General features: G+C 51.1%; 1 protein-coding gene across 1 annotated transcript; it reads left to right on the plus strand.

The window, feature by feature from the left end:
- The first annotated feature begins 1,390 nt into the window (after positions 1-1,390).
- On the plus strand, positions 1,391-10,699 carry TPGS1 (tubulin polyglutamylase complex subunit 1). Its single transcript, XM_040420402.1, has 2 exons — positions 1,391-1,716; positions 9,934-10,699. The coding sequence occupies exons 1-2, from the start codon at positions 1,391-1,393 to the stop codon at positions 10,457-10,459; spliced, it is 852 nt and encodes a 283-aa protein (XP_040276336.1). The 3' UTR covers positions 10,460-10,699.
- The last annotated feature ends 1,235 nt before the right edge of the window (positions 10,700-11,934 follow it).

The following is an 11,934-nucleotide window of genomic DNA, read 5'->3' on the forward strand; positions in this document are numbered from 1 at the left end:
TACTGTGCAAGCCTTCTACAAGATCATTAATAAATATATTGAAGAGATGTGGTCCGGAAAAAACGGATTCGGTATTAATTTTTTTTGCATTTTTAAAGGTCTGCGCATGCGCAGATCGGAAAGCCGGATCCGTTTTGCCGGAACACTTAATGCCGGATCCAGCAGTAATACACTTCAATGTAAATTAATGCCAGATCCGTCATTGTGGCAAGTGATCAGTATTTTTGGCCGGAGAGAAAACTGAAGCATGCTGCGTTTTTTTCTCCATCCAAAAAACGTAAGAGGGACTGAACTGAAGACATCCTGATGCATCCTGATCGGATTGCTCCCTATTCAGAATGCATTAGGATAAAACTGATCAGTTCTTTTCCGGATTTGAGCCCCTAGGACAGAACTCTATACCGGAAAAGAATAACGCTAGTGTGAAAGTGCCCTTATCCTAATGCATTCTTAATAGAGAGCAATCCGTTTAGGATACATCAGTTCAGTCCCTCTTACGTTTTTTGGATGGAGAAAATACCGCAGTATGCTGCAGTTTTCTCTCTGGCCAAACATACTGAACACTTGCTGGAATGCCGGATCTGGCATTAATTTACATTGAAGTGTATTAGTGCTGTCCGGCATTAAGTATTCTGGCAAAACGGATCCGGCTTTCCGGTCTGCGCATGCAAAATAAATTAATACCGGATCTGTTTTTCCAGATGACATCGGAGATACGTATCCGGTATTGCAATGCATTTGTCAGACGGATCCGCATCCGGATCCGTCTATCAAATGCCATCAGTTTGCGTCCGGATTGCCAGATCCGGCAGGCAGTTCCGGCGACGGAACTCCTTGCCCGAATCCTCTGCCGCAAGTATGAAAGTAGCCTAAAACTGATCAGTTCTTTTCCGATATTGAGCTCCTGTGATGGAACTCTATACCGGAAAACAAAAACGCTAGTGTGAAAGCACCCTTAAAAATGAACGAAAAGTCACACACACCCCAAAATGATGGAAACTACAGGTCACCCCGCAAAAAAATGAACCCTGACACAGCTCCATAGACATAAATATAAAAAAGTTATAGTAGGGTCAAAATATGGCGATGACCAGTTTTACCGCACAGTGAACGCTGTGAAAACAAAATCCATGAAACTATGGCAGAAATGCATTTCCAGCTTCCCACTACATTGTATGTAATATTAAATGGTGCCTTTAGAAAGAACAATTTGTCTGCCAAAAAACAGCCCTCACCCAAGGAAACCTCTCCCCACTATCGCACCCCTTTCCACAGTCAGTGAGATAAAGGCAGCGTCTGTGGTTGTCATGGCGACCAGGGTTGCCATAACTAAAGATGGCAGCCGGGCTATCTTGTAGGAATCAGTGCTATGACACTGCCCGTACGTGAGATGGCGCCTGACCGGCTTCTGACAGCGGCTGGCAGCATGGCGGACAAGAGACGTGCTGTAGCAGGCTCCCCGGTACCGCGGGCTCAGCCGCGACCCACCAGCGAGGCCGACTTTCTGGCTCAGGCAGGAGTACGTGACGTGCTACGAATGGCCGTGCTGAAGCTGCTGGAGGCCAGGCCGGAGGACCCGGTGCTCTTCTTGGCTGATTACTTCAAGAAAATGGGCGTCGGGGTGTCAAAGATCGGTGACCGGGGGTCGCACATAGCGGGGCAGCAACGTCTAGCTCATGCCCTGTGGTACCTGAAGCTGGCGCATCACTCCCAGAGGTTGGTGACACAGAAGAGGGCGAGGGTGGGCGCCATGCCAGTGCAAGGGGAAGACTACCTCTTCTGTCGTAGCAGGCCTGTCAGTATCTTCATAGTTTCATCCAGCAGAGGCTTTCCTGTCAGTGATGTGACACATGACCACCAAGTGCCTCATCACCACACAGGAGGTGGTCCCCACCACCACCACCACCACACAGGAGGTGGTCCCCACCACCACCACCACCACACAGGAGGTGGTCCCCACCACCACCACACAGGAGGTGGTCCCCACCACCACCACACAGGAGGTGGTCCCCACCACCACCACACAGGAGGTGGTCCCCACCACCACCACACAGGAGGTGGTCCCCACCACCACCACACAGGAGGTGGTCCCCACCACCACCACACAGGAGGTGGTCCCCACCACCACCACACAGGAGGTGGTCCCCACCACCACCACACAGGAGGTGGTCCCCACCACCACCACACAGGAGGTGGTCCCCACCACCACCACACAGGAGGTGGTCCCCACCACCACCACACAGGAGGTGGTCCCCACCACCACCACACAGGAGGTGGTCCCCACCACCACCACACAGGAGGTGGTCCCCACCACCACCACACAGGAGGTGGTCCCCACCACCACCACCACCACCACACAGGAGGTGGTCCCCACCACCACACAGGAGGTGGTCCCCACCACCACCACCACCACACAGGAGGTGGTCCCCACCACCACCACCACCACACAGGAGGTGGTCCCCACCACCACCACCACCACACAGGAGGTGGTCCCCACCACCACCACCACCACACAGGAGGTGGTCCCCACCACCACCACCACCACACAGGAGGTGGTCCCCACCACCACCACCACCACACAGGAGGTGGTCCCCACCACCACCACCACACAGGAGGTGGTCCCCACCACCACCACCACCACACAGGAGGTGGTCCCCACCACCACCACCACCACACAGGAGGTGGTCCCCACCACCACCACCACCACACAGGAGGTGGTCCCCACCACCACCACCACACAGGAGGTGGTCCCCACCACCACCACCACACAGGAGGTGGTCCCCACCACCACCACACAGGAGGTGGTCCCCACCACCACCACACAGGAGGTGGTCCCCACCACCACCACACAGGAGGTGGTCCCCACCACCACCACACAGGAGGTGGTCCCCACCACCACCACACAGGAGGTGGTCCCCACCACCACCACCACCACCACACAGGAGGTGGTCCCCACCACCACACAGGAGGTGGTCCCCACCACCACCACCACCACACAGGAGGTGGTCCCCACCACCACCACCACCACACAGGAGGTGGTCCCCACCACCACCACCACCACACAGGAGGTGGTCCCCACCACCACCACCACCACACAGGAGGTGGTCCCCACCACCACCACCACCACACAGGAGGTGGTCCCCACCACCACCACCACCACACAGGAGGTGGTCCCCACCACCACCACCACCACACAGGAGGTGGTCCCCACCACCACCACCACCACACAGGAGGTGGTCCCCACCACCACCACCACCACACAGGAGGTGGTCCCCACCACCACCACCACCACACAGGAGGTGGTCCCCACCACCACCACCACCACACAGGAGGTGGTCCCCACCACCACCACCACCACACAGGAGGTGGTCCCCACCACCACCACCACACAGGAGGTGGTCCCCACCACCACCACCACACAGGAGGTGGTCCCCACCACCACCACCACACAGGAGGTGGTCCCCACCACCACCACCACACAGGAGGTGGTCCCCACCACCACCACCACACAGGAGGTGGTCCCCACCACCACCACCACACAGGAGGTGGTCCCCACCACCACCACCACACAGGAGGTGGTCCCCACCACCACACAGGAGGTGGTCCCCACCACCACCACACAGGAGGTGGTCCCCACCACCACCACCACACAGGAGGTGGTCCCCACCACCACCACCACACAGGAGGTGGTCCCCACCACCACCACCACACAGGAGGTGGTCCCCACCACCACCACCACACAGGAGGTGGTCCCCACCACCACCACCACACAGGAGGTGGTCCCCACCACCACCACCACACAGGAGGTGGTCCCCACCACCACCACCACACAGGAGGTGGTCCCCACCACCACCACCACACAGGAGGTGGTCCCCACCACCACCACCACACAGGAGGTGGTCCCCACCACCACCACCACACAGGAGGTGGTCCCCACCACCACCACCACACAGGAGGTGGTCCCCACCACCACCACCACACAGGAGGTGGTCCCCACCACCACCACCACACAGGAGGTCGTCCCCACCACCACCACCACACAGGAGGTGGTCCCCACCACCACCACCACACAGGAGGTGGTCCCCACCACCACCACCACACAGGAGGTGGTCCCCACCACCACCACCACCACCACCACCACCACACAGGAGGTGGTCCCCACCACCACCACCACCACCACACAGGAGGTGGTCCCCACCACCACCACCACACAGGAGGTGGTCCCCACCACCACCACCACCACCACACAGGAGGTGGTCCCCACCACCACCACCACCACCACACAGGAGGTGGTCCCCACCACCACCACCACACAGGAGGTGGTCCCCACCACCACCACCACCACCACACAGGAGGTGGTCCCCACCACCACCACCACACAGGAGGTGGTCCCCACCACCACCACCCCACAGGAGGTGGTCCCCACCACCACCACCACACAGGAGGTGGTCCCCACCACCACCACCACACAGGAGGTGGTCCCCACCACCACCACCACACAGGAGGTGGTCCCCACCACCACCACCACACAGGAGGTGGTCCCCACCACCACCACCACCACCACACAGGAGGTGGTCCCCACCACCACCACCACCACCACACAGGAGGTGGTCCCCACCACCACACGCAAGAATGGGGCAGTTTTGGCAACCCATCCCCTTTGGCTGGACCTGTAAAGGCAAGAGTGCTTACCTGTTTCTCAGGGCTGGCTCCCCTCTCCTTCTCCTCCAGGCCTGCAATGCTCCGCTGGGCCCCCTCGCTGTAAACATCTGGTTTGACATCACCGCAGCCAATCACTGGCCGCAATGGAAATCGGACCCCCTTGCGCCATCTAAACATTTGTCATGACATAAGCGGAGCCAATCTCAGCTGTGGTCAAACCAGATGTTTTCAGCAAGGGAGCCCAGCGGAGCATCGCAGGCCTGGAGGAGAAGTAGCGGGGAACCAGCCCTGAGAAGGGCTCACCTCGGAGTTATGAAATCCGTTATTGCTGTCTGTTATAAGGGAATCCGTAGGACCGCATTCATAACGGAAACCTTTAAGAGGCATTCTGTTTTTATCCGTCATTATACAAGTCTACGGGCAGCATAACGGATGCGTCTGGTTTCCTGTCAACAGGACTTTCTTTTCCGTCCTGGATAACGGAAACCAGACGGATCCGTTATGCTGCCCATAGACTTGTATAATGACGGATAAAAACAGAATGCCTCTTAAAGGTTTCAGTTATAAATTCGGTGCTACGGATACCGTTATTTTCCGTTATAACAGAGAGCAATAACGGAATTCATAACGTCAATGTGAACCCGCCCTAAGTAATCTTCCCTTTACAGGTCCGGCCAAAGGGAGGGGTTGCCAAAACCGTCCCCTTCTTGCACAACCCCTTTAAAGGGCATCTGTCAGCAGTTTTGTAGCTATGACACTGGCTGACCTGTTACATGGCTCTTGGCAGCTGAAGGCATCTGTGTTGGTCCCATGTTCATATGTAAAATGCATAATGTTTTATTATATGCAAATGAGCCTCTAGGAGCAACGGGGGCATCGCCATTACATCTAGAGGCTGAGCTTTCTGCACCCCCTGCATTTTATAGACAGGTCCAAGTGTGATCACATTTACACTGCTTGGCCCTGTCAATCAAACTGGAGAGGGTGGGGCAGATGCAGAGAGAGCAGAGCCTCTAAGTGTAATGGTAATGCCCTCGTTGCCCTTAGAGGCTCATTTGCATATAATAAAACATAATATTTCTCAGCAATGTGGGCACATATGAACATGAGACCAACACAGATGTCTTAAAGGGATTCTGTCATCAAGATTTTCGATATGGAGCTGTTCATATCATCCTCTCAGTCTCCATTATCTAATTAAAAATATACTAGTTTTACCCCCACCTGTCCTTTCATTTTGGATAAAAATCGGTTTTATTAATATGCAAATTAGCTTACTAACGTGCCCAAGGCGCTGTCCGTTTGTGCCCAGCTGCGCCCCTTATCTCGTTGCCCAGCGCCGCCCCACTGCTAATTATGCACTCCTCTCATCGCAGATGGTGCGCTGTAATCTCGCGCATGCGCCCTAAATCCACTGGTCAGCGCCTGCGCTGTGTCCTGGCAGCAACCTCAGCGAACGAAGCGCGCATGCACCAGCTGTCTGCGCACTTCGCCCGCGGGCGCTGACCAGTGGATTTAGGGTGCATGCGCAAGATTACGGCGCACCATCGGCGATGAGAGGAGTGCATAATTAGCAGTGGGGCGGCGCTGGGCTACGAGATAAGGGGCGCGGCTGGGCACAAACGGACAGCCCCTTGGGCACGCTAGTAAGGTAATTAGCATATTAATAAAACCAATTTTTATCCAAAATGAAAGGACAGGTGGGGGTAAAACTAGTATATTTTTAATTAGATAATGGAGACTGAGAGGATGATATGAACAGCTCCATATCGAAAATCTTGATGACAGAATCCCTTTCAGCTGCCAAGCACACATGCAACAGGTCAGCCTGTTTCATAGGTACAAAACTGCTGACAGATGCCCTTTTAAAGGACACTAGCATCAATTTTTTTTATTACATATTAACAATCTACAGGTGAATATGCAATGTAATTTGTATTGATTTATTTAAAAAAAAAAAACAGTTGGTTGAATCTAATTGTTGAAGTCCATCCATGTATTTTACTTGCTGCCCTCACTCTTAAAGGGAACCTGTCACCAGGATTTTGTGCATAGAGCTGGGGACATGGGCTGCTAGATGGCCACTAGCTCATCTGCAGTACCCAGGTCCCTTAGCTCTGTGTGCTTTTATTGTGTTAAAAAAACGTTTTGAGTGATATGCAAATGACCTGATATGAGTCCTGTATCCGGAGATGAGTCCAGCGGAAAGGAGCCCAGCACCGCCCCGCGTCCTCCGAATCTCCTCCTTGCTGGCTGATGTCACAGAGCTGGAGCGCCGAAATCTCGCGATGCGCGAGCTAGCGCATGCGTAGTTCGTTTCCTGTGCTGATGCCAGCACAGGGAATAAACATGATGCCGACACTTCGCATGCGCTAGCTCGCGCATCGCGAGATTTCGGCGCTCTAGCTCTGTGACGTCAGCCAGCAAGGAGGAGATTCGGAGGACGTGGGGCGGTGCTGGACTCATCTCCGGATACAGGACTCATATCAGGTTCATTTGCATATGGATCAAAACGTTTTTTTAACACAATAAAAGCGCACAGAGTTTTGGGGACTGGGTATTGCAGATGTGCTAGTGGCCATCTAGCAGCCCATGTCCCCAGCTGTATACACTAAATCCAGGTGACAGGTTCCCTTTGAGCCCTTAATCACCACCAATATGCCTTTTTACAGCTGTAACTAAAGGCCCCTTTTCATCGCTCTTCTCTATACTGAATCATTCTTTGCCGGCAGCAGATCATGATTACACAGCACGATCTGCTGCTGGCGAAACCACATTAATGATCTTTTACTCGATGAACAAGCGTTTTGCTCATTCATTGGGTAATTGGCAGCACATTTACACCGTCAGATAATCGCGGCATTCCTATGAACGCTTGTTAGTGATTATCTGGCGGATTCTCGGCTCATGTAAAGGTTAAGGCCGAATGCACACGGCCGTGGTAACACGGGCTGGATTCCTGCTGTGAGCAGGAGCGCACGGCGTCATTGCTTGCTATGACGCCGTGCGCTTCCTGCTGACGCCGCAGTACAGTAATACTCGTATAGATCATGCCAGTGTATTACTGTACTGCGGCGGCAGCAGGAAGCGCACGGCGTCATGGCAACCAATGACGCCGTGCGCTCCTGCTCTCAGTGGGAATCCAGCTGTCGTTGCTTCTTACAATGGCCTAGCGCTGCATGGCTCTCCTGCTCTAATGGGCCAGGTCAGGAGAACCGCTGACCCTGGTCATTTAACACCTTAGATGCCGCAGCCAAAAGCGACAGCAGCATCTAAGTGGTTTTGGAGTGAGGGGGCTCCCTCTGTCACCCATTGGAACCCCCACAAACGTGACTGCTTGGGTGCTGATGTCTTTACATGGCAGCCAGGGGTCATTAGAAGGCCTCCAGGTCTGCCAAAGGCAAGGCCTAATAGGTTGCCTGTCAGTTTCCTACTGACAGTATAATACACTGTACGTCATAAGTACTACAGCCTATTGGGTACGACCACATGGCACAGTCGCGTGGTGCTTGGGAGACAGCTGTGCTGCATTCGAGTACCACGCAGCCGCACAGGCCGCAGCGGGCTCTAATTAAACTAACGACACTGCGCTGTTCAGTGGGTCTGTATTGTTAATAGCCGCGCAATACTGAAGGTGCCACACGGCCGTTAACAATACAGACCGACTAAGCAGTCCGGTTTAATTAGAGCGGATGACCGAGCAGTTCTCAAAGGCAAGCCGTGTGGTCATACCCTTATGTGAGCAATCAAAGCAGTTCATGTCAAAATCCCCTTGTGCGACTAATACATGGTAAAAATAAGAATTAAACAAAGGTTTTATTTAAAAAAAAAAAAAAAAATCCATCTTTTTAATGGAAATAATACAATTTCCACTTCATCCGTAACAACCTTAACTATACAATGATCACGTCATTTATCCCGCTCGGCGAACTCTAGAAAAAAATCTTACCATGTAAGAATTGCTGTTTTTGTTTATCCACCACCCAAAAAACAGAATAAAAGGTGATCAAAAAGTCTCTTGTACTCCAAAATAGCACCAATGAAAATCAAAAATCAAATTTATTCTGCAAAGTGAATGTTGCAAAATTTATAATATAAAAACTCAGTGGCAGTATTGCTGTTTTTTCCTCCCAGAAAGAGTTAATAAAAGTTAGTCAGTGAGGTGTGTGTACCCCAAAATGGTGCATTAAAAACTACAACTTGACCCGAAGAAAAAAGGATTACCCTATTTATGTAGGAGTTTTATCTCTCTGTGATGACTTCCACAGAAGGACCACATTTTGTATATAGTTTTCAATAGGATTGTACTGCTGAAATGAAAAATAGAAACGGCTGAAATTTCTTAGAAAATGTTTTCTGTGAATATTGATTAAAAAAAAATTAATAAATCCCTTTCTGATGGAAGTGTCCCTTTTTAAATTTGCCAGGAAAAATAGTCTGGCACTATGCTTTCCCGTTTATTACAGACTCCACGACTGTTCCCATCATGTGACAGATCCTGCATTGCCATCACCTACAATGAAACAGAACGGATTTGTTCACCTGTTAAAGGGTTTTCTAGGGAGAATTTATTTGAAAAAGGGACGAAAAAGTTAAAAAGGAATTGTTACTCATCTCCGGCTGCAGCGACGCCGCTCCAGTCCTTGCATCTCTGCAAGTCCTATCCTGGCTCCTTGAAAACCCCCTTTTACATCCCTGTAGGAGGTCCGCTGGCCATCTTTACTTGCCTAGCTGTAGGTATCGGACCAGGATCTAATCACTGGACGCACTGGCATCGCTAAGGTTGGCAGAGATTGCCGCAGTCATGTCATCACGGCATGGCAGCAATATTGTAATGTGATGCTTGGAGACAGTCGGTGCACTCAGCTATTTTGGTAAGTCCTAATGAAGTGAATGGTGAGAGCCATGCATGTGGGATCACCTCTCCATTCCCAGCTTGGTACGACAGGGCCCCGTTCTTGAGATAGGAGTGGGTCACAGAGGTGGGACCTGCACATATCAGATATTTATGGCATATCCGTTCCCTCCTCTCATATACCTTCCATTATTTTCCAGTTTACATAAGGGGGTACACAGATTTTTATGTCCTCCTAAAAGATGTGATCAACCGCAAATGAGCGATTCTTGTTTCCGGTTTGATTCCTGGCCATGTTTACATGGGGCAGTGGTCGGGTATGAATGATCTGATTGTACCATGAGCATCAAGCGGTATAATAAATGGAAGAGGCTGGAGGGAAATGGCTAATGTGAATTCTCTGTGTCTCTGTACAGAGCTGCCTTCAACAATAACCTTACCAATGCGTACGACTGCCTCAGTGCTGGAGGAAGAAAGAGAAAGCCTGGCCTGAACGGAAAGACGTACAGTGAGGTCCTGGCCAGGATTTGTCAAGAAGGTGACCTCCCTACAGAGATTTCCTCTGCCCTTCTGAAGAAGATCCAGTGCCGAGATCATGAAGCTGTTCCTTTTGATGTTTTCCGTTATGGGGTTCTCACCTGCTTTGTGTTGGTGGAGTTCATGTCTAAAGCAGACACTCTGTTCAATATTCTAGATGGGGATAACCAGTCTGACCAAAGTGTGTGCCAAGCTGTGCTAGACACTTTAGAAGAAGCACTTACTGCCAGTGACTTAGCTGTTCCAGCCAGCTACCTGGAGGCTGGCTCAAAACTAGGACCTGACTGTTTGGCCATTGCTATGGACCGAGCATTCCAGAACAGAAAGCCTGGTATTCCTATGGGACGTGGTGACTTTATGAAAGAGGCATGCTTGCTCTTTCTTGATAAAGTCAAACCAGTCTAATGAATGGCCTGTGTGCCCTTACCAACTAATGTTTTACATAAGTTAATTTTCTGGTACTGATCCAAGTTCTGCAGTAGTGGAGATCTCCTAGTTATGTTCATACTCTTGATGTATCTCTTAGGCCTCTTTCACACAGGCGAGTTTTCCGCGCGGGTGCAATGCGTGAGGTGAACGCATTGCACCCGCACTGAATCCGGACCGATTCATTTCTATGGGGCTGTGCACATGAGCGGTGATTTTCACGCATCACTTGTGCGTTGCGTGAAAATTGCAGCATGCTCTATATTTGTGTGTTTTTCACCAACGTAGGCCCCATAGAAGTGAATGGGGCTGCGTGAAAATCGCAAGCAAGTGCGGATGTGGTGCGATTTTTTTTTTTTTTTAACGCATGGTTGCTAGGAGACGATCGGGATGGGGACCCGATCTTTATTATTTTCCATTATAACGTGGTTATAAGGGAAATTAATTGCATTCTTAATACAGAATGCATAGTAAATTAGGGCTGGAGAGGTTAAAAAAAATAAAAATTAAACTCACCTCATCCACTTGTTCGCGCTGCCCGGCTTCTCTTCTTTCTTCTTCTTTGATGACCTTGGAGGAAAAGGACCTTGGTGACGTCACTGCGCTCATCACATGATCCATCACCATGGTGATGGACCATGTGATGAGCGCAGTGACGTTATTAAAGGTCCTTTACCAGGTCCTGAAGAAAGAAGAGGAGATCCGCTACGCAACAAAGTGGATGGGGCGAGTTAAATTAGTTTATTTTTTAACCCCTCCAGCCCTATTTGACTATGCATTCTGTATTCAGAATGCTATTATTTTCCCTTATAACCATGTTATAAGGGAAAATAATAAAATCTACAGAACACCTAACCGAAACCCGAACTTTTGTGAAGAAGTCCGGGTTCGGGTCTGGGTACCAAACATGCCGATTTTTTCTTACGCGCGTGCAAAACGCATTAAAACGCTTTACACTCGCTTGGAAAAATTGCGCATTTTCCCGCGACACACCTGCATCTTATCCGGCCGTCACACGCGACTCCCGTGTGAAAGAGGCCTTACTCTTTCATTCACTGACCATAATTTATACAGTTTGCTTATGGTGCAAATCATTTATGAGATAGAAAGCAATGTGTGAAAATCCTTGTGTGCCGTGAATATTTTAAAGGACATGAGATATGCAAAGAGGTATCTTCCAAGGAAAGAGAACCATCTTGCTAGCACCACCTTGTGGAAGTGGTTCCCTATGAGTCAAAATCCAACTTTTTAACAAGCCTTGGAATATGACAAGGGAACATAGCCAAGCTAGATATCCATCCATAGACAGCTGTTTTGGGGCACTTGCCCCTCATCAGTACAACGTAGGATTCTGTCTGGCTCGGTGCGATGCCTTGGATGCACCTTTAGGAAGGGTTCTGGCTCTCCTTAAAAAGACCAGCTGTGTATGGAGACTTATAGACAATGCTCCAAGC

This window comes from Bufo bufo, chromosome 2, assembly GCF_905171765.1.
Source record: "Bufo bufo chromosome 2, aBufBuf1.1, whole genome shotgun sequence".
Classification (NCBI taxonomy): domain Eukaryota; kingdom Metazoa; phylum Chordata; class Amphibia; order Anura; family Bufonidae; genus Bufo; species Bufo bufo.

Coding starts and splice junctions, on each gene's coding strand:
- TPGS1 (XM_040420402.1), top strand. CDS start 1,391: ATGGCGCCTGACCGGCTTCTGACAGCGGCTGGCAGCATGGCGGACAAG. Junction 1,717..9,933: donor CTGGCGCATCACTCCCAGAG/GTTGGTGACACA, acceptor GTCTCTGTACAG/AGCTGCCTTCAACAATAACC.